This window comes from Lonchura striata, chromosome 20, assembly GCF_050655825.1.
Source record: "Lonchura striata isolate lonStrDom1 chromosome 20, ASM5065582v1, whole genome shotgun sequence".
Classification (NCBI taxonomy): domain Eukaryota; kingdom Metazoa; phylum Chordata; class Aves; order Passeriformes; family Estrildidae; genus Lonchura; species Lonchura striata.
Genome location: NC_140722.1, coordinates 13,553,389 through 13,576,564, shown reverse-complemented (window position 1 = coordinate 13,576,564; position 23,176 = coordinate 13,553,389). Strand labels below are relative to the sequence as shown.

At 43.8% G+C, this 23,176-nt stretch overlaps 1 protein-coding gene across 1 annotated transcript in view; it reads right to left on the bottom strand.

Annotated features, from left to right (window-relative positions):
- The window catches only part of LOC110472381 (uncharacterized), a 30,415-nt gene extending 7,346 nt beyond the window's left edge, over positions 1-23,069 (bottom strand). Inside the window, exons 1-11 of the mRNA XM_085558297.1 lie at positions 22,896-23,069; positions 12,886-12,990; positions 11,872-11,958; positions 10,383-10,556; positions 8,463-8,611; positions 6,479-6,643; positions 4,884-5,286; positions 4,532-4,694; positions 2,731-2,842; positions 818-908; positions 203-289 (exon numbers count right to left, since the gene is read on the bottom strand). Coding sequence (XP_085414423.1) covers positions 203-289; positions 818-908; positions 2,731-2,842; positions 4,532-4,694; positions 4,884-5,286; positions 6,479-6,643; positions 8,463-8,611; positions 10,383-10,556; positions 11,872-11,958; positions 12,886-12,990; positions 22,896-22,931 — 1,572 coding nt within the window. The 5' untranslated portion in view covers positions 22,932-23,069. The remainder of the gene's footprint in view (positions 1-202; positions 290-817; positions 909-2,730; positions 2,843-4,531; positions 4,695-4,883; positions 5,287-6,478; positions 6,644-8,462; positions 8,612-10,382; positions 10,557-11,871; positions 11,959-12,885; positions 12,991-22,895) is intronic.
- Positions 23,070-23,176: the final 107 nt, after the last annotated feature.

Genomic DNA, 23,176 nt, shown 5'->3' with positions numbered 1-23,176 from the left:
GTGGAAGTCTATTCTATTGCCAAGCCCATTATCTCGAACCTTGGTGGAACAAGGACGATATTAAACATCCAAGTGGGAAAAAAAACCAAAAATAATCCTCCCAAACTACACAGCCTTGAAATCTGCACGGAGGGGATTTGGGGCTCTCTCAGCAAACTGCCAGGTGCTGATCACAAACACCCCAGGAAGGCTCTGTACTTACAGGCTCCAGGTCTCTGATGCTCTCAGGGAGCTCACGGACGCTGAGCAGCAGATCCAGCCTCCGCCCCAGCTGAGGGATTTTACACATCTGCACAGGATTGAGCAGAACCACAATAAAACCTCCCATTTACACCAAAACATGCATATTCCTTTCATCATTTACTGAGCAATTCAGCTGTGCCATTGTTTGCCTAATTTCTGTGCTCATTTATTCATTTTATTCTGGGCCTTAACCCTGTGGACACACTCTGGCACATACCTGCAAATTCACTGTATGCTCTTGTGCAGACATTATTAAAATCAATTGTAATTTTTTCTTGCAAGCAAAAATGGTTAAATACATATAATTTTATAGATTATGGCTTCTAGATTTCGGGAATGTGGATTTAGGTCAGGATAAATCCACATTCCTCTGTAGGAAGAGGAGGAAATCTGACTTGGAGACACAAAGGGATCCATAGTTCTCTTTTTGTTATCCACCTGTCTCAAGTCTTGATCAGAATAATCCTCTTATACTGATTCTGGGTGAGATTGGAAATTTAAGTTTTAAACAGCAGTGGCTTTAGCTTGGAGAATGTCCTAGGATGTGGTGTCTTTTAATATTGAAATTCCTCACCTCTAACATAAACTGGTCAACCACGTGCAGCTCTGAGCAAGACCCCCTGAAGGACAGGTACCTTTCTGCATCTTTGGGTGTGGGCAAATATCTGTAAAGAGAAAATTAAAATTAGGTGTGTGTCCTCTTCACTCTGTACTCTGATAAAATAATTCTGCCATTCCTTGTCCTGGAATTTCCTACATTTCGTGTGGTTTATGTGTTTCATTTTTACTGCTTATCCTTTGGGGGCATTGAACCAGCTGTGAGATGGGAAGCAAAAGTGATCTGCAGACACCTCTGGATACCTGGAAATGATTCTGTGTAGATGAGGCTTGAAAACAACCAGAACGTCCACCTGCAGATATTCAGAGAATTTAGAATTACAGAATATTTTAGAAAAGGTGAAACCATGAGACAGAGGAGTTCAGGCTCTCATTTCCAAAGAGGTTGGATCCTTTCTTATCTCTGTTATCACAGAACATCCTGGGCTGGCAGGGACCCACAAGGATCATCCTGTCCCTCCTGGCCCTGCACAGACACCCCAAAAAACCCAACCCAGGGGGGGTTTCTCTTCTTTATCATGATTTTTACAGGGTTTTTGACTTGCTGAAACAGTGACAGCACAAAACACAGACCCACAGCTCCCTCCCTTCTGCACAAGGTCACAGAACAGCCTCCAGGGCCGCAGATTTTTGGAAGATTGATGTCTTCAAACATGCCTCCAGTTGGAAAAACAAACACAGCAGCACAGCTGCCTTCCTTTGGAGATCCTCCTGCCTGTCGGAGCCACCGCTGGGGGAATTCACAGCATTGCTTCAGAAAAACTGAATCCATGTCACAGCTCCCATGTGAGCAGTGTAAAGCAGCTGAAATAAGTATTCAGGTCTCTCTTTTCTTTCTCTTAAAACAAACTTCTAAATTTGCAGCAAGAGTGATTAAACATTCATGGGCAGAGCTATACATTTCCAGTAAAAGTCAGGGAATTTACTCAAAGAGGGGAAAAAGCAAATATTTTAGCACATTAAGATTTATTTAACTGTTGTCAATAATTAATATGACATTTCCATTGTAAAATTGCTGGGGTTTGAAATAACTCTAGATTGTAGCAGATGAAAATGTAATAATCCTTTCAGCCCACTTTACCAAGAAAAAAATGAATTTTCATTTAAAAATGTTAGCTGTTGGCCAATGAAAGGATGTTTACTCATCATTAAAAATAGTTGGAGCTTTTAAGCAAATTCATAGAACATATTTTAAAAGGTGACAGCAAATATCTTCATTTAATCAGAAGTCTGATACCCCATAATATTCTTTAGCTGCATTATGCATAGAAAATGGAAATAACAGATTATCTGGAAGGTTTAAAGCTTAAAGCATTAAACAATGGGAGCCATGAGAAAGGAGGCACAAAAACACGTGAATGCATTCCATAAATATCTTTGTACATGAATGCAGCTCTAATGGAATTTGCACAATGAATAAGATTCTTATTTCTCTGAAAAAAAAATAAGTTTAGAGAGATGCAGAGTGCTTTGCTATAAAGCCATGAGGATATAAAATCATCCAGACATGGAGAGGTTTCTGTATGAAATTCATTCTTGAAGTTTCCAGTGGTATCCCACCACTTCCACTGGATGCATGAGAGGGACACTCTGCCTTGAAAATGGAATTTTGGCTTTAACTTTAAGCATTTTTCACTCTCCAATAGTAGGATTTAGACATCTTTAAGTCCTGATGCCTCAGGTTTGAGCATTACTATTTTTCACATTCTGTGCTGCTTTAGTGTGTAATTCTGAGCTTCACATTATGGGATGGTGAGTTTTCTGCACAGAGCAGAGACAGAACAATTCCTGCTCCAGCTGGGCACCAAGGACAAATGATCCAAATCTCAGCCCAGGAGCACAAACCCAAACAATTCTCCCCAAAATTACCTCCTCAGTGCTGTAATCTGCTCATCTGTGAGCCCACCGCTCTCCTCGTGGATGATGAAGAGTTTGTCCTTCAGCTCACTTGGTTTTATACGGAAACTCTTAAGGAAAATGTCTGGAGAAAAAGGATCCTGGGGTTACTTGGAAGAAAATCCTTGAGGGAGGGGAAGTCACCAAAGTACCTCATCTATACTTAGCAGAATTTAAAAAGAAAGCAAAAAAAAACCCAAACAACCAGAATGTAAAATATTTAGCAGCTGCTATCATAAGGCAAAAACTCAGTCTTCATATTTTCTTTAAATTTACATAGCAGTCATCAAGGGAAAACAAATCTGAGGATAATTTTCTTGTCTCTTACTGATACCTGCTCCCTGTGTGGCAGGATTTTCATTTTTCAACAACAATCCATTTGAGAACTTTGCTTTTACTTGTATTTCCTCCTTCACTGGCCTTGAATTTAGTGTCGAGATCTCTCAGAACTCTCATTTTCCTCTGCTGTTCACAACTCCACTCAAAATCTCCAGAATTTTTAACCTACTGGCATTTTGGAGCTTCATCTTTTTATTCATTAATTTAAGGACTGTGGTTTGCAGCACTTGCAGGAAGATTAATCAGAATTCACACGATCAAATTAACTTTTGATCTGAGTAATGTCCATTATAATAAGGATATGCCAAAACTCTCACTGATGAGGATAAGATTAAGAAGGGGATGTAGAATGTTGAGTGAAAAACGCTGTGAGATGAACAGGATCAAAAGGAGGAATTGTGCTATTTGCAAAGCAAAAGAAAGACATTTCCTCAAAGAAACTGCAATAATTTAGCAGATAAAAGTGCTATTACAAGATTCTTTTATCTGTAACAACACTTCGCCATCACTGTTCCTTTTAACCATTCAAATTGTTAGTCAAGGGATGCAATAATTCTGAGTTATCTCCATTTACATGTCTCAATTAAAACTTTACACGCTCTCCAAAATACATTTTTTCTTATTCATCTTCATCAAGATGAAATCATTAAAACTTCAGAATTGACTGCCCCAAATTCTTTACACATGTAACCATCTTAAAGCATCTCCTGGTTATCGAAATTTTTTGGAAAGGCGTCTTTGTAACAGAAATCAGAGTGCTCTTTGAAGAACAATTACTGCTGCTCCTTTAATGTCTACCACTTCTCACCAAGGGAATTAAAAGACCTTCACAATATTTTATTAGGAAGAGCAGGACTGGGTGTTGAGCTGCTCTGAAAGGCTGTTCTAGGTCAGGCTTTGGGCAGAATCCCCCCTGGAGGAGGAGAGCAGAGGGTTGTGCTCAAGAACAGGATGCTGAGCCAGGGAGAAGCCAAGAATTCCTGCCTGGAGCTGCCCCAAAGGCTCCTCACCCCAACCACCTCCCCCTGCACGGGATCCTTGACCCCACTGCAGCTCAGCCCTCCAAGTTCTGCCTCCCAACCTGCTCCTGGTCACCTTGCAGCCCACTAAATGGGAAAAATCTTCGTAGTCAGAGGCTTAAATTGATTTTACAGGCGTGGAGGATGACTTTACACATCTGCCCCAAGACAGCAGCATCACTGCTCAGTGGTACAGCCAGGTTTGGACAAAAAAAAAAAAAAAAACCACAGCTTGGGGGTTTATCTCTGGAGCAGCTAAGCCCTGGGGTCTGGTTTTACAAAGAGAGAAGCACTGAATGAAAAGAGGATTTCCACCCAACCTCCATCACTGGCTGTGGAGTGGCAGAAAGCAGAAACAGCAAACGCAGGCAGAGCTCAGCCAGAGAGGAGCACACAGCCCCTGTTAATGCACTCACTGAAGTTATGTGCAACTTTTCTGTCCAGCAGGATGTGCTGATTCACTGGAGGCTCATTGCCCAAAAGCACTGCTGTGTCCTGGACCTGGAACTGCTCACAGAGCCTGCCGACATCTATTTTTCTCTTGCATGGGTCACACGATCCCCAGAGAGATTTTTGAATCTAAAAATACAGCAGGGACAGAGGGTAAACAAAAAGCCAGAAGAACAGAGGCCCTTTGTTCTGTGCTAACACAGAGAGGGACATCCAGGCCGTTTGTGGCACAGCTGGATTCCCGTCACTAACCATGTCACACGGGCTGCAAAATTTGGGTTTGTTGCCTTTAACAGCCGCTCTCAGTTTCATCCTCACCTTGTCACAAGGAACGACATCCCAGTGGAAGGCTTTGGTCCTCTTTGCTGCTGGAGGGAGGCTGCAGGGCTGCGGGAGGGCAGGTGGGGCTGGTGGCACCTCAGCCCTGCCCGTGGTGGGTGGCAGAGCTGCTGCTGGGGCTGCCAGCGGGGCTGGAGGCTTGCTCAGGCTGCTCCTTGCACAGCTCCCACCCAAGTGGGGACCCTCCTCTTCCTGCTCATCCGGAGGCACAACAAATTCCTCGTAATCAGCTTCGGGGGAGCTGCATCCTTGAGAGCCCTGCAGGGGCAGGGGGGCAGCGCTGCCAGGCTGGCAGTGCCTCTCCAGCAGGGACACCCACTCCCTCTGCAGCCTGCCGGCAGCCTCTGGCATGCTGTTCTGGACGCTCAGGGGTACCCGCAGCCTGAAAGGGAAAAATGTCATCCAGAAAGAGCAGCAGGGTAAAGAACACCCCGCATTCCTGCCGTGAGCAGTGATGCTCAGCAGCTGCACCTGGCAGAGGAGCCCAGTGCTGCTGGCTCTGGACTTTTCAGGGTTAACTGCTCTCGTGTTTGAGGCTGGAGAGATGAGGTTTGGCCATGCAGTGACCTCAGCATCCTTCCTCTCGCCCTCGGCAGGGAGCAGTGTGTTACACCTGGCTGGGGGAACAGGCACTCAGAACCTGCTCACATCTGTCCCAGCAGCTCCATGAGGCATCTCCTCCTGTCCCAGCAGCTGCTCTGGGCAGGATTTCAATGTACCAGCTCAGCCCCACCTTGGATTCCTCCTGAGAACCCTCACCAGATCTCTGCAGAGCGATGGGAGGGGGAATCTGTGTCATTCTGGGGGCCTCATTTCTCCAGGGTTGTTGATTCACTCTGGGACACTCAGACCCTGCCCGAGCCCATTTGCAGCACCTCTGCTTCTCCAGATGAGGAGCAAGCAGCTGTACTCATGATTTATTAAAAAATATTGATATTGTTCTAGTTAATATCCAACTGTGATGGACATAATCTCTCTAACAGTTTAAAGTTAGAAAGTGTGTGTTTATTGTGTGTGGGATCGCTCCCAAATCCACACCGCAGCTTCCAGGTGATTACAGAGCCCTTTTATCCATCCAAGTACTGAATGCCCAAAATACAAAGACATATTCATCATTTTGGTACATCCCATTCCTCACTTTGTATGCTAATCATTTCAAAATCTATTCAGCATGCATGGTTTGTTCCTTGGAATGGGTCGGTGTCCCTTCCATGGGGAGGGGTCCCAAAATGAGGAAGTCAATGAAGTCTTCCTCCTTCTGACCTTTCCACCTTTGCAATGCCAATCTGACAAATGAACTCTTGGTAGAACTCCCATTCCTTGTCTCCAGTTGGTTTCAGAACAGAGGAGCCCCACAATTGTCTGATGTTCCTAAAAGCTCTTTGTCAGTTTGTGTATTCTTCATTATAAACCCAGCTAACTCAACATTGTGCTGACAAGCAATCAATTATTAGTTAACTACTAACTCTTCATCAAGGCCTACTCATTTATTTTGATTAACTCTAGTCAGGCTTATCTCGAACTAAAATCTCCTCTAAGATCTCTAAATTCCTTAGAGTGTACGTTTCACTCACAGGTAGCGGTGCTCTCGGGTGTGCAGGCAGAAGGTGCTGCAGCTCTCCCTGCTGACCCCCACGCTCCCAGCTGCCAGGGCAATCGTGGCTGCAGGGCTCCTGCTCCCCAGGCAGCAGCTGAGGCTGTACAGAGCCAATTCTCCTTCCCGCAGCTCTGCCAGGCACCTGGGGGACAAGGCACGGAGACACAGCTCATTCCCCATTGTGTCCTCTTCTCACAGCCTGGCCTTTGTTAAAGCACCTTCCAATGCCAATAAATCTCCACGTTTTTACAGCATCCTCCATGGAACAGCCAAAAACACCAAGAGCAGGGCATAAAAGCTTTGAGATGTTCTTATCTGAGAGTTTCTCGTTTTCATCTGACACCTAAATAAAGTGTGACATAAAATCTGAACAGCCTGCCATGCCCAGTGAGAGCTAAAATTAAATCTGACCATCAATTAAAAACACCCAAGTCCTGTTAATTTTTTTAGACATGCTCTGTCCCTCCCTCTCCATTTACTCCTCTTGTTTATTTGGGGTAGTGGATCTTTGGGACTCTGAGCTTTTAAGAGAATCCACCTGTGAGTGAGCAGTGCATAAGAGTTTGTGTGTCTGGCTTCCAGGTTTCACTCCACCAGGCTATAAACAGAACACCAAATTTATCTCCCCATCATCCAGCCCAATATCCCTCTCTCCTAGAAATCCTGTTACTCCATGGCAACTCATCCTGGACCCCCATCATTCCCAGAAGTCACTTGGTAGGAAAGGGTTAAAGTATTCTGCTCTTGAGGGCATCCAGCAGAAGTGACTGCACCAAAATTCAGGGAAAAGCTCTTTAAATTATAATTAATCCTGTAAGAAATTGCCTGAGCATACAGAGCTTCCATTCCAGCAGAATCCTGTGGCCTCTGCTCTGGAATTCTGCCCTGCCCTTTACAACAAAGGTCCCAGCCAGAGGTTGGGTTTTATTGTGGGTTTTATTCTTATTTAAGCTTTTGTCTTCTCCTTTTTCTGGAGGGTTTCTGCCTTTCTTTATCATTCTGGAAGCTCTACAAAACTCTCCCTGCACTTCCTCTCCAGGGTGTGGCTGGCTGATTAAGGTGTTCTATGAAGAACTTAAGTTTAGCTGCTCCAGAACTAATTAAACATAAAATATAAATTGCAACTATTCCCATACAAACAGTCAAAGGAATAAGAATTGTTTAATGGATCTGGCAATGCTATTTGTCTCTCCTTTCTTCCAGGCAGGGATTTATGGTTTAATGGGATCTCCAGATGCTTCCACCATCACTTACTTTGCCAAAAAAAAACCCAAAAAAAAAACGAGGAAGAGGGAGGATTAATATCAAGAAGAAAACATCAAGGGCTTTGCTTCACAAGATAAATAGAAATCAATTTTTGTTTGTTAACAAACCTGTTCAGTGTTGCAAGGTAACAAATCTTGGACACACTGGAGGATAGTGCTTACAACACATACAGTGGCAGCCTTTTCAAAGCAATTAAAATCATTTTCTGTGAACTGTGAAGTCTTTTGAGATAATTGCCCTGTGCAGATAATTACAATGTGAATTTTTTTTCATTAGCTAGACAGGATTTTTTTTCCTCTCTCTTTCTCTCCTTTGATGGTTTAAGAAATTTCCAGGTGTTTTAGGAGCTGTCTCAGGTTTGTTTGCAGAATGGGGAGCAAACCATGGAAAACCACTGGATTACTGAGAATGGAGGGAAAAGTCAAGAGAGAAACAAAGTCCCAGCATCAAAATTGTTCTGAGCACCATCACCAATATTAGATTTGTGCTGCCAGCGCTCCCAGCAGGCTCCAGATCACAACTTTGGTTTTTTGGGTGCCACTACTGCCCTGACAGCTCATTGCATTGCTTCCATCTCATGCAGACTGGGCATCTACCTTTGCAGTTTAAAAAAAAACTAAATAATAAAGTTATCACCAGCACAATCAAATCTAAATGCATCTATCAGAAGTTTTAACAAAATCCAGAGCTCATACTTCACCCATTCAGTGGAGGTTAAAGTGTTCTGCTGCAAATCCAGCAGCCCTTCGTGGATCACATCACATTCTGCAGCTCTCCCAGGCCAGGACTCCACTGGTGTCTTGTAAGAATTGCTCTGTATAACTCTGCTCAGCAGGTAGATTATCTAGATAATAAGTGGCAGCAGAGAAAAACCTATTTTCCACGTTAATTCCCTTGAATAAGACATCAACAGTTGGGTTTTACAAGTACGAAGCCACAGTCAAATGGGTAAAATAAATCAACATAAAATAACCCAGGTCTTTCTATGATGCAAAACTACTTAACTGCAATTTGATTTTATGCCCACAGTTCTAAAGCTGTCAGTCTAAGGAGAATATAATTTTTCTCTGGAGGGGTTACTGTAAACCAGAACTTTTTAATTCATATACAAAGCAGTCCAGGACAAAGTTTCTGTTCAGCTCAGTTCAAGCCCAAGCAGCACTCGATTGATTCAGCTGAAAACCTCAGACAATGCTCAAAGATGAACCGCTGGGTCTTTTCTCAGCATGAGGACCATCCTCATTCATCCTTAAAATGGGGCATTTTATGAAATATCTTATACAGAGGACAAAAAATGCTTGGGAAGCTCCAATTAGGACTCAGCTGTGCACATCACCAGCTTTGTTTGCTTGTTTAACACTCCCAGAGCTGCCCCCACTCTCCCATCTCATCCTGAGCTGGCTTCACAGCTCCTCTGAACTCTGCCAAAATCCCAAGCCAAACTCCACCCTGAGCTCCCATTCCTGTTCTGATTTTTAAAAGTGCTAAGTTTTTTTTTATAGTTTTTTGGAAGTTTTAAAGTTTTCATACAACTTTTTTAGCCTTCTGATAATGTTTATATATTTTACTGGAGTTTTCACGCGCTGTTGATGTAAATAATGATTGTTTTGCATTCTTCATTTGTGGGAGGAGAGAACTGATGGAATGTTGGATTGACCAGTGTGGTCGGAGAGGTCGTTTGATCAGTGTGGTTGGATTTCACCCTCCAATCCACTGTCACTTTTGAAATCCTACATATTGCAAGGTCAAAAATAAAATCAGCCCTTTTTCTTTCTTCAACTCACCAAGCTTCTGTGTGCCCATTTCATGTCCAGTATGACAATTTCCCTTTGTTCCATGTCCCACCAGAATAATCCACCCCTCCTCCTCTGCCTGCAGAGTGCCTGGGACCTGCTGGGTGCCACCATCCCAGCTGGGACTCAGAGTGACTTATTAAAAAATATTGATATTGATCTAGTACTGATATCCAACTGTGACAGGGGACAAAATCTCTCTAACAGTTTAAAGTTAGAAAGTGTGTGTTTATTGTGTGTGGGATCACTCCCAAGTCCACACCGCAGCTTCCAGGTGTTTACAGAGCCCTTTTATCCATACAAGTACTGAATACCCAAAATACAAATACATATTCATCATTTTGCTACATCCCATTCCTCACTTTGCATGCTAATCATTTCAAAATCTATTCAGCATGCGTGGTTTGTTCCTTGGAATGGGTCGGTGTCCCTTCCATGGGGAGGGGTCCCAAAATGAGGAAGTCAATGAAGTCTTCCTCCTTCTGACCTTTCTACCTTTGCAATGCCAATCTGACAAATGAACTCTTGGTAGAACTCCCATTCCTTGTCTCCAGTTGGTTTCAGAACAGAGGAGGCCCACAATTGTCTCATGTTCCTAAAAGCTCTTTGTCAGTTTGTGTATTCTTCATTATAAACCAGCTAACTCAACATTGTGCTGACGAGCAATCAATTATTACTTAACTACTAACTCTTAACTTCATCAAGGCCTACTCATTTAATTAACTCTAGTCAGGCTTATCTCTAACTAAAATCTTAGCTCCTCTAAAATCTCTAAATTCTTTAAAATGTAGGTTTCAAGAGCAGTGCCTGTGCCAAGCTCACCTTCCTCTTGTCATCCAGGGACACGGCCTCCAGCTCGTAGTCCTGCCTCCCGTGGAACACGAGGCTGAAGCGCCTCCTCTCCGAGTCCTCGCAGCCTTTCACCTGGGAGAAAGGGAACTGCTTCTTAATCGTCCCCTTCTCGATGTTAAAAATGGTCCTGGTGTTGAAATCAAGCTGCAAGAGAAAGTTCTGCGTCACTCGTTGTTGAAAGGCAAAGGCACAATCACAATTTTGCCACAGGAAGGTGTTTAGATAAAAGAGCACAATAAATAGGATTGGAAAATCACATTCTGTTAGCGTTCAGGAACACTCATAATCACAGGATTGGATTATCTGCAGGTGCTTTTATTGAGAGCTCTGGGAATCAGGGGTACAAACCCAAATCTGACTCCAACACGGCTTTCGAGCTGAATGTATTTTATATTCTATCGTTATATAACGTACATATAAATTATTAAACTTATATTGTTCTCTCGTATTCATTGACATGAGTTTCTCGTGATCTTTCTTAGGCCCTTGACCCCAGTTTCTCATGATTATTCTTATGATTAAACAGTAATTATATTTATTTACTAAACAATCATCACATCTAACAATTATATCATTTATCATGTACTAGCTACACAGGTGCAGTTCTAGCAAGGTACAAGGTCTTCATGTATCTAGGATGTTGTTTTTTTTTCAGGGCCTACTAAGCTTAATTTTCCTTTTAGCCCTAAATCCCCATGATTTTAAAACCCTTTTACTATCAATTCCACCATCAAGATGTTGCCCAGTGTTTGTTTTAGTGACAAAAAAACCCCCAGATATTCCTTGAAAGCTGTTTCCACATGTCTCTTCTGATGATCTTTTGCTCTGAACTATTATTTCTTTTTAAATTCTCCTTGTCTCAAAACCCAGTGCAGAAACTTCCCCTTCATCCAATTCCTCACTCTTTCAGTCTCTGAAGTGCAGGGGGTTAGAAAAGCGGTTCTAAGTTAAAAATTGTCCTGCCTACAGCACCAAATACCCACACTGTGGCCTTTCCCTCTGTCCTGTTTATAGCAGGAAACCTCCAAAGCAGAACCCTTCTCAAGATTATCTCTGACTTTAGAAGGCTGCTGGTAATTATAGAACTGAAATTAAATCAATCCAGATTCCCATAAGTGATAACTTCCACGCCTACTACACGTCTCTCCATATTTACACTTTACGCTTAAACAAATAATCTTCTAATTCCAAAAACTGGTGGATAGTGCTGGGAAAATTACATTTTTTACAGTTAAGATGTAGCAAATAAAAACCACCCTGTAACATGCACGATTTGGACTTGTTGATTATCAAATGTTGTCCAAACTACAAGAAGTTTTAGTGAAATCCAGGGAAAAAAACATGAAACCTTTGTCCCTGATTTCATGAAAGCAGGAAATCACCATCAGGTGTTGTTGACAGAAGCTGACTTTATTATATTTTCATACGCTGCACCAAAAGTGAGAATTTGTAAAGCTACCTGCAGAATCCGTTTCTGCCACCGGTAGTGTTTGTATTTGTAGATAATGAAGTTAAATTGGGAGCCAGTTAACAAATCCTGCGGATCCTGGAAAACAGAACAGAAATCAGCAGCACATCCCACGCTGGGATAACGTTTGGCCACCTAAATCCAGCTGTTCTCAGGTGAAATTTCTCTCTGGGAGCACAACCAACACTGGGGCCCTGCAGGAGAATTCTGCATGGAGACAGATGGAAAAATCCTCCTGACTTTTGTTAATCATGTTAATGAAGGTGGGGAGGGACATTATTCCCAAGGGCAGGGACAGGACAAGGGGGAATGGCTTCACATTCACAGAGAGAGAGTTTGGATTCAATATGAGGAAGAAATTCTTTGTTCTGAGGGTGGTGAGGCCCTGGAGAAGAGAAGCCTTGCAGTGTCTGAAGGAGCTGCAGGAAAGATGGAGAGAGAGGATTTAGAGCCAGGACACAGGGAATGGCTTCACACTGAAGTTGAGGAGGGTTAGATGGGATTCTGGCAGGAAATCCCTCCCTGTGAGGGTGGCACAGGCTGTCCAGAGAAGCTGTGGCTGCCCCTGGAGCCCTGGAAATGTTCCAGACCAGACTGGCCAGGGCTTGGAGCAGCCTGGGCAGTGGGAGGTGCAGAAAGGTGGAACAGGATGAGCTTTAAGGTCCCTTCCCACCCCAACCATTCTGGGATTGGGTTTAATAATAAATGCCCCACATTTATTAATCCAGGACTTGTTGCTGCCCTTGGAATAACAAGCCTTGCATGGGTTTGAGCTCCTCAATCCAGGAAATGCCCCCAGTGGAGCATTTCCATGGAGCATCCATCCCACAGGACACAGGCAGCTCCAGCCAGTCCCACCTGCCCTGTTTGGTTGGGAACTGGGCTCTTTGAGATTCCCAAACCAGGATTGCATCCTTGAGAGCAATCCAGACACCCCCCTCACCTCAGCAGAGCTCTCCACAACATCTGAATATATTACAAAACACATCAAAGGAGCAGCCTTACCTTTTCAGCATACACCTCCTTCTGTGCCAAATGCAGAGCTCCTTCAATGCTCACTTCTTTATTTTTCACCATGTTCATAATTTTGAGGATTTTTTCCTGGCTTAACTAGAGAAAAAAAAAAGTCAGTCAAGTGGTTTTAGAGACTGGTTTTTCATCTGGCTGTGGAGGATTCAGAGTGCTCGTGACAAAGCCACAGTAGCTGCCATAAAATTACAATTTCACTCATATTTTATGTTCTACTGACCACCTGCCCAGAAAATATAATCTCCCTTTGAAACCTGGTCAAAGTCCACAAGACATCAAATATAGAGGGGCTTTTACAACTTTAGAAGTTGTGGTGGCACTACCTGGAGATAGAACTGCCAGGAGGAAGCCCTTTTGAGTTAGAAACCCTGGCAAGAAGTGAAAACATCAATTTTGCATGGCAGTCTGTCTCATCCTGAGAGTAAAGCCCTGCACACAGGACAACATGAAAGAGAAATCAGGAGCATTTGAAATGTTGAGGGTGAAGAGGGGCAAACTGCAGTTGGTAGGGGAGGCGCAGCTGCCACGGGGACTCAGTGGAGCACATGAAAAGCCAGAGTTCCACTTCCCCTTTTTCTCTCCCCAAAACAGCAGCTTGGGCTGCCAATGAACTCACACACGGATTTCTGTCACTCCTGAGTGCAGCACCGAATTTCTGTCGCCGCTGAGGTGTGGCTGTGATGGCAAACAGGAACCAAGCACAGGAGGAAGGCGAGGGGAGGCAGCAGGGACACAGCAGGGCAGCTGTGACACCCCTGGCAAGGCAGTGCCACAGGTTTTGTGGGGGAATAAACCAATTCTTTGGGACACAGGAGTGTGAGACAGCCACTCCTCAGCAGGGATGGAGCTTGGAAGGATCCTGGAGCTTCTACCAGCACAGCTCTGTCAGAGCCCAGCACGTCCCTCTGGCTGTCTCAAGACCCTAGCAAGGAGCTCAAAGACCTTAGCAAGAAATCAAAAACACCTGGAACTTTGATTTTAACCCGTGGAAAAAACTGCCAACTTTATATGAAAAAATACAAGCCACAAAAGTTTGAGTTGTGTAGTAGCTGAATTAACACAGGGTGGAAAAAGTAGAATTTTAAGATTTTTAGAATAGGGTTCAAGAGGTACAAGATAGAGAAATGTAGGTGTGTCCTGGCCTTCTTCTCCTTCATCTTGTCCTCCATGTCTTGGTGTGATGGTGACACTTTTCTATTGGTTTAAGGTAGAGACTCACTGTCTAACAAAGATAATAGGTATTAGCACAAAATTGTGAACATACTACACATAGATTTAAGTCTATAATGCAAGAGCTGCCCAAGGCTCGAAGCAGAATGCCATAACCTCCTTACTAACCAAAACTCAGCAGGTCAGTGAAAGAATGTTATAGATAAATAAAAATAAACAGCCTTGAAAATGTGATCCAAAGCATTCCAGACTCCTCCTTCAGCTACACAGGCTAGGGAACAAAGATTTTTACAATCTTGGGGTCAGCCCAGCATTGAGACCCTGACACAGCTCAGTAACCTGCCAATTTTTTATCCAAATGGTTCCAAATGGTTTCCTGTGCCCTGAGAACAGCTTCACCACCAGGAAAGATTCCAATGGTTTCCAAATGTTCTTTTCAAACTCTCCAGGTGGACACCCAGGTGCAGAGCCCAGCACAGGCTGTGCAGGAGCAAAGGGAAGGGCAGGAGGGTTGGGAAGGAGGAACGAGGGTTGGGAAGGGGGAACGAGGGTTGGGAAGGAGGAATGAGGATTGGGAAGGGGTCAGGAGGGTTGGGAAGGAGGAACAAGGGTTGGGAATGGGGAAGGAGGGTTGGGAAGGGACATGGAAGGAGGCAGGAGGGTTGGGAAGGAGGAACAAGGGTTGGGAAGGGGTCAGGAGGGTTGGGAAGGAGGAACAAGGGTTGGGAAGGAGGCAGGAGGGTTGGGAAGGAGGAATGAACGTTGGGAAGGAGGAATGAGGGTTGGGAAGGAGGAACAAGGGTTGGGAAGGGGGCTCCCCTGCAGCTGGAGCTGTTGAGGCCCTGCCCTGCTTCTCCCACCCCACAAACAGGGCAGCTCCTCTGCTGACCACCCAGCAATGCAGCACAAGGAGCCACACAGGATCCCTGAGGCTGGAAAAGCCTTCCAGGCCATTGTGTGCAGCCTGTGATGGATCCCCAGCATGTCCAGTCCTTCCAGCCAGCCCAGCCCCAGCTGAATTGCCCCATAAAAGCCACCAGAGGCCCAGCAAACCCCCAGGTCCCCTTTTCCCAAACCACACTGCACCCAAAACTCCATTTCACCAAATTTCTGCCAGCTCAGCCACTCCCTGGGGGACACACACACTCTCTGCACGTTTTCCAGCCTCTAAATGAAACCCAAAGCAAGAGAAATATTCTGATTTTTGAAAGCCTGGAAGTTTCAATGCTAATAGAAAAGTAATTTAGGGCCCAGAAATGGGAAGAGTGGGGAAAAGCTGCCTGATAATTCATTCACAGAAGGTTCCCACAGTGACCTCCCTGCTCGCTGCTGGAATTTTAAATGGCCACATATTCACACCTCACAGGCACTGGGTGGGATGAGATCTTAACGAGACAATTCCCCACCGAACAGGCTCTGTGTGAGTAAACAGCAATATGGATCTGTTTGAACTGGAAAATAGAGTTACCTTGAGGCAAAGCTCTGCCAGCTCCAAAGTGCAGCCGCCTATTTATTCAGGATAGCAGCTCCTGAGATGAGCTCAGGAAGTATTTTTGCCTCTTAGGCCTTTTGGAGAAAGTTCAAAGAATTTTTGCAGCACGATGACAATTTTAATTTTTTTTTTCAAATTTAATATTTTAAGATCTTTCCTTTTTAGAAAGGAAGACATTCAACTCAGTATTCAATTCTTCTTTCTCCTTACCTTCACCAAAGTCTCTTTTAGACTCAAATGGATTTCTGCCCAAGACGTGAAAGCAACAAGGAACATTTCTTAATTTGCTTAATTATGGATGAGGGGGAAAAACATTTACAAAAGAGAAACAAATCATTCTGTGTATTTAAATCCAGGAAGGTTTGTTAGGGAGTCAGAGCCCTGACAGAGAATCCATCCCCAGGAGCACACAAAAGGCACTGCTTGGGGCAGGTTATTTTTAACAGCACCTCGATATTTTACACCTCTCTGAAGCCTCTGCACATCTGGAAGCAGGAGGGGAACATTTCCAAAGCCAAGAAGAGAGGTAAAAAAAGAATTTTTCAGCTCATGAGAACTGTCAGAATTATTTGTCAGAGGTCTGCCTGGCTCTCTTAGCTTGTTGACAATCACATTTCATGGTATTTTTACTTGCAAATAAGACTTCTGTATTAGACCCTGACCTTTATCATTTTGTGTCTCTGGAGATTTTCTCTCGGCATGACACAATCTTTGTAAGGTGCTTGTTTTGGTTATATTTTTCTTAAAAAGAAATAAAATTTTTCATATTATCCACCAAAATGTCACTAAGTCAGTTTGTGTTATATTGCCTAATAAAATGTGACTGGAACAACCAAACTGAATGTTTTATACAAGACTGAATAACAAAACTTAGGGAAAAAAAATTAAATTCTTCTATTACAAAGCAGGCACATTAAGGAAATACTCGGGATTGTGTTAATAATGCACTCACTTACCTGCCAGGTTACAGAGCTTGTTTAAAACAGATTAAATTTTCATCACCCTCCCCAAATTCAGTAGAGCCACGCAAGGCATTTGAAAGAATTCACAATTGAAGGAAGAGCGTGGGGCTCCAGACATTCTCTGGGAGGAGAGGTGAGCTTTTTTATATTTCTGGCCTGGTATAAATGGTGTTTAGTGGGGAGAGAGGAGATTTCTGCCAATGCTGCCCCACCAGACCTCCCTGCCTCTCCCATTTCCCTAAAAGGACCCTCCAGAGGGTTTGCACAGAGTCCAGGCACTGTAGAAATATCTCGGGGATAATCCCAGATCTGCCAAGACCCTGTGGAGGAAATGGGTTTAAAGCCACAGGGCACAGGGCTGAAACACCAAATCTGCTCCTCTGGGGCTTCTCTCTGACTCTCACCCTCCCCACAGGGTGGCTCTGGCTCCTTGCACCTCCTGAGCTTCTCCAAGGCACGATCCCTTTCCCAAATTCCACAGGAATTTGAGCCAGTTGTGGCTTTAGCTCAGCTGGTTCTTCTCCCTCCCGTTCCACCCTCCCTGAGTCCCACAGGATGAACAATCCAAAGCAGAAATGTTCCTGGGGTGTGTGGAGCCACAGAGCAGGAAAGGTGGCTCCCCAGCCACAACTGTCACCAACACAGCCAAATTAATAATAAATAGTACTTTTGATATTAGAATATTATTGTATTGAATAATAATTAACCGTCAGTTGTTGTTAATTTATTGTTTGCCCAGTGCCACATAAATTTACGAACTCCTAAGGGTTCAATCCAAACCGCTGGGGAGGAAAGAAAAGGGGAAAAAAATTTCATCTTTTTGGTGTGACGGGGTCAGACATCATCCCAAGGGGGAGATCACAGCTCACCCACCCCAGCTCTGTCATCTCCTGGGACAACCAAGCCCAGTCATGCAGAAATCCTGCTCCCTGCACCGGAGAGGAGAGGTTTTCATTCTGTTCCAGTCAGGCTTTTCATTGTCAGGCATTCCTTCCACTTGTCCTGATTAAACATTGAACAGCAAGAGCCAGCAGCCCCTGGCTGTGCAGGATGCAGAGGGAAGGTGGGGCTGGCAGGGTTTGTTCCAAAATCCTCTGCCCTCCACAGCATCTCCTGGCACTTCTGTGCTCCAAGGAAAAGGGGCTCAGCCCAGGAGGAAAGGATCAGGCCAGGGTTAATTGCTGCTTTACAGATAATTGATTAATTTTGAGGCATAAATCTGACTGAACTTCACTCTGCCTGCATGATGAATGTGTCATTTAAGTGGTTTTCAGAACAACAGACACAATCTGGATTGCCTTAAAGCTCCAGCTTGGTGTTATCAACTCCCCTCTCCTAATTTATTCACTTTCACCAGGTTTGAACTCAGCCCAAAACCTGCTGAGTGCTCCCAAACATTTCCAGGGCAGTTTTCTCCTGGAACTGGGGTATCTTCAGTTTCAATTTACATGAAATCTCAAACCAGGTGACTGATGTGGTATTTTTATGTGGCCTAGAGACAGACTAACATTATTTGTCAAACCGAGCTGCTATTCATCAAATAAATTATCCACCTGTAATAAATTCTGCATTATTTTTGCAGATCCATATCTGGCTGAATAGTATCTGTCAACATTTATTCAAAGAAGAAGGGATTCATCAAACAGGAGCTGGATTTCCTTGAAAACATTGGAAATTTGGCCACTTCCAGAAGGAGCTGGAGGAACCGAAAGATATTTTATTGTAATTTATTTCTTATTGGTGTAAAGGTATGGAGTGATTGATTGCAACAACATAAAAATCTCCAAGAATAGTTCTCAAAAACATGAAGCTATAAACAGGTGCCCAGTGATGTGTCCATGTTATAGTACCAACAAATTAAACTATTTTCAATACTGAAAATATCACCTTATTGAGGAATCTCACAGCCTTAACATTTCTTAAATTTCCCTCTGAAAAAATGACACTTTGGAGGTTTTTGACACTTCAGATTTTCCCTCAATCACCAACACGGAGCCTCCTGCTCCATCAGCTCTGAGAAGTGTCAGGAAACGACACTTGGAAAGCAATTTCACTGTGAAAATTCAGGATAAATTGAGTGATGCTGCTTGCACAGGAGACTGATGTAGTTTTGTGCTCTTCCCTGTTTCATCAGTGATCTGCTGAAGGACTGGAGATTATGTTTATTAAATTTGCAGATTTTGACGGGCAGCTGGAGAGAACTGCACGGGGATTCAAATTCCAGACAACCTTGACAAATGAGAGCAGCAATAATCTATAATTCAGCAAGCAGAGGGGGAAAAAATAAATCTGGATGTTCAGCAGGAGCTGCCAGCTTCACAAGCACTGGCTGAAGAACATTTTTTTTTTTTTTTGCAGAAAAAGCCCAGAAGTTTGAGCAGCTTGCAGAGTGACAGCAGCTCCCACCATGGTGCTGTTGCAATAAAAGGGAATTTCCCTCGGGGAGATCCCAGACAGCAGCAAAACACTGAAATGAGAGTGCTGAGCACTGGCAGAGGATCCTGCTGGAATTGGGGGGAAGATTTCCATCCTTCCATGAAAAGAGCTGGATGAGTCCAGCTCAGGATAATGAGAGTAATCAGAGCTGTGGAAAAAATGGGATTTCCAAGGGAAGGATTGGGATTTCAGAGCCTGGGGCAGGCAGGGGTTCATAAAGAGCTGCTGCCAAAAGGGAAGGAGCAGGAGTGGTGGGGTAAGGAGAAATACAAGAGAAATTCCAGCAAAAGAGAGAAATTCCATCAAAAGAGAGAAAATCCAACAAAATAAAGAAGTTCCAGTAAAAGAGAAATTCCAGTAAAAGAGAGAAATTACATTATAGCAAAAGAGGTTCTGCTGAGATGTTTGGAAAATATAAGGATAATACTGAGCCATCCAGGGAAAATTATGGCGTCTCCCACCACTAAACATCCTTAAGAAGAATTAAACAAATGCTTTGGCCCATATCTAACCTTGTTTTGCACTTTAATTCAGTGTAAACCTGCAAAGAAATGAAGGTTCCACTGCTTTTCCAGGGGAAAAGGCCAGGCAGAGGTTTAAAAAAGTTGGAAAGCTCCATCCAGCCTGTGAGCTTTTATTTCCAAGGCAGAGATATTTCCTGGAAATCTCCTTCAGGCACCATGTGCTGCTTTATCAGAACCAGCCTCATTACCACCTGAATATTTTAAATTAGACTTGAATTGAAAACAATCCTTCAGTGTGAATTTACCCAGCAATTTCTTGGTGTGCTGAGGTACAGTTTGAATGCTCTGCTACAGAATGGACTGAAAATAAAGAAGGTGGCTCATACAGGAGCATTTCAGTTTGCCACTAAAATAATAGTGTTCTGTGCCTTTAGTGATGGTAATTAAAATAATCCACAGTGATAAGAAGTATCAAGGATTATCATATTTGCTTATTAATGGGATGGTCAGATTAATTTTGTGACGAAACAAAGATTTCTGGGCTACTTAACAGCCACATCTGATTTTTTTTTGGAGAAAAACATTCATCCTTCTGCTCACAATCTCACCTTGTGCCCTCATGTTTTGTAAAAGGAAGATTAATTCTGGGCTGATAAAGTTACTAAATGCTGAACAGGAGATTTTGTTCTGCTGGAGGTTTATTAAATCACATTAACACCTGCTAAGCAAAAGGTATGCAGTGTGACAGAGAGAAAGCAGCACTGATTTCAGGCACTGAGCATCCAGGGGCTCCACAAGTTTCATGTTAATTAGCTGGAATATTTAATGAACAAACCCTTCATTATGTTCTAATCAAAACATGGACTAAGAGCTTGCAAAAAAAAAAAAAAAAAAGAAAATAAGAACCCCAACGAGCATCCATCTGCTGATTTCTGACTTGGCTTTTCCTTTCCCCAGGATTCAGGGTTGTTAATAAATCATCCTAGTGAAATTTCTCCTTGTCCACCTCCTGCTGAACCCCAGCAGATTCGGCAGGATGTGATCCTTGGCTGTACAAATGGTTTTGTTCTGTTCTCAATGCTTGCCTATAAAAATGCACCACGTTTTCCAAACGGAGATTTCTCAGGATCAGCCACCTGGACATCTATTTAAGCTGGGACTTGAAGTCAGAAAATAATTTCTGTTCAAGAAAAGGCTTGGGAATTTTCATTGTGCTCCCAGGAGAATGAATATTGGGAATATTCATTCTGCCACTTCCAGAAGGAGCTGGAGGAACCCAAAGATATTTTATTGTAATTTATTTCCTAATTACAAGGTATAAAGGTATGAGGCAATTGTAACAACATAAAAATCTCAAAGAAATTTGGGCAATATTGAGAATGGAGCAGGACACATGGAGCTCCAAATGGCTCAGGGGAAGGAAATTTAACTTTGTCTGGGTGATGAGGAAGACACCTCACGTGCTTCACCCCTGTCCCTCAGGTGCACATTCATGAATACACATATCAGAAAATATGGACTCATTTGGCCTCATTTAAATAGAATTGATCCCTTGCTAAGTATACTGTGAAAATCCACTTAAGCTACCTTAGAAAAGACCTGGGAAATAAAAAAAAAAATAATAGGGGAAAAAAATCAATCACCTAAGAGAAGTGGCCTTTAAGAAAAAGTCTAATGAAAATTGTAGGGGAAATCCATGGGGATAAAGTACTTTAAAGTAGTTGATTAAAATAAAGCAGGGTGGAAAAGCACAAGGGTCTGACCTTGCACCGTGATCTTATCAGCTCTCAGATGAAAAGCCTCAGGAAGACATGAAGCCAGCTTTCAAAAGGAGCTCACAAGAAGTTTAAAATTCATTTTTCTCAGGCCCAGTTTGTCTCTGGGGGCATTTTGGTGCTCCTACAAGCTGAGCTCTGTGCATGGGCTGTCCTGCAGGCCTGGGGGTGACACTCAGTGACGAGTGGCACCACCTGGCCGTGGTTTCCTGTTTGCTGGTTCTCACTCAGCAAAGCCCCCTCTGGCAGGAAACATTGGATTATTTCCACACCCGACCCCCCCAGAGGTGCAAGAGGGAAGGGGAGGGATGCATGAGCTGCCTGTCCAAGCCACGAACACCTGAGCCAGGGCAGCAGGGAAAGGGGGATGCTGCAGGGCTGGGCTTGTGCCTCCCCAGCCCCAACAGCTGCTCCAAAGCCATGGCAGCACCTCAGCATCTCCTTCCAGCTGCAGTTTTATGGCACTTGAGGTGTGTGGCCAGCTCAAGAATTCAGCCTTTGGCTCACACATCCCTGCCCCTGTGCTTTTGATTTTCCCCTCTGCCTCTGCTTGGAGGAGAAGAGCTTTCAAAATGTGAAAGGGCAGCCCCTGCCCTCTTCCCCTGTGACAAACCAGAAAGCCATAAATAGGTTTTTCTCCTCATTTGTGGGATTGCTCTGGGGTTTGCCAGAGCCTGGCCCAGCAAATCTCTCATACTTGAGGAACAGGGGAGCCAAGCAAGCAGGGCTGGATCCCCCCCAGCCCTCACCCTTGGCCAGCCAGGAGAACTCACCCTGCACACAACACAATGCTTCTTTTCCCTGATTCCTCTTTTCCCTGATTCCTCTTTTTCCTGATTTCTCTTTTCCCTGATTCTTCTTTCCCCTGATTGCTCTTTTCCCTGATTCCTCTTTTCCTTGATTCCTCTTTTCCCTGATTCCTCTTTACCTTGATTCCTCTTTTCCCTGATTCTTCTTTTCCCTGATTCCTCTTTTCCCTGATTCTTCTTTTCCCTGGTTTCTCTTTTCCCTGGCTCCTCTTTTCCCTGATTGCTCTTTTCCCTGCTTTCTCTTTTCCCTGATTCCTCTTTTCCCTGATTCCTCTTTTCCCTGATTCCTCTTTCCCTCTGCCAACCCCACCAGCTGTCCCAGTCACAGAGGATCTCCCCAGGACTCAATTCTCCAGGTACCAGACTCCAATACTGAATCAAGCAGGATGCTCCAGGTCTCTGTGTGTGGCAGGCACTCAGACAAATCCACATTGCTGATGTAAGCTCAGTCCTGGCATATCAATCACCTCAGATTCCAGCAGGATTAGCAAAAGACTGCTGTAACATAAAGCACTTTTTCTCCCCTCCAATTACTTTATGGAAATTTTTAGCACAGATAATATAAAGTGTTAATAAATCCTCTCTAGCATGGCAAGAGAAAGATTGATTTTCTCTCCTTGTATCAGGAAAACTTTGCACATTTCAACTTTCTCAAGAATAAAGCACAGAAAAATATTGTCTCCTGCACACCCTCTGCAAACCCTCTGTGATATATGAGAGCAGGCTGAGCTCATATCACGTAATAGTCCATTACACCAAAACCTACTGCAAATTCCTTGCCAGTAAAGCACAAAATCATCCCCAGTTTCTGATAAACCACCTCAGCTATGCACAGCAAGCAGCACTTCCACACCAGCCATAACACGTTCTGCCTTTACCTGTGAAAAAGTGTCTGCTGTTCTTGTATTATCCATGTCTGGGGAAATTCTATTTGTTTCATCAGTATCTTACAGGGTGGCAGAGAGCAGTTTGTTCATGAATCACACCTGCTTCCCCACAGCATGCTGCTACTTCTCTCTCTCTGCCTCTCTCTCTTGTGAAATCTTGCAGCCAATGGCTTTCATTAAGTGTTACTTCCTTTTATGCTGAGAACTGAAAGGAACAATAATGATGCTTTGCTTCCTTATGGCAGCTCTGTGGAAATACCAAAAAAAGAAAA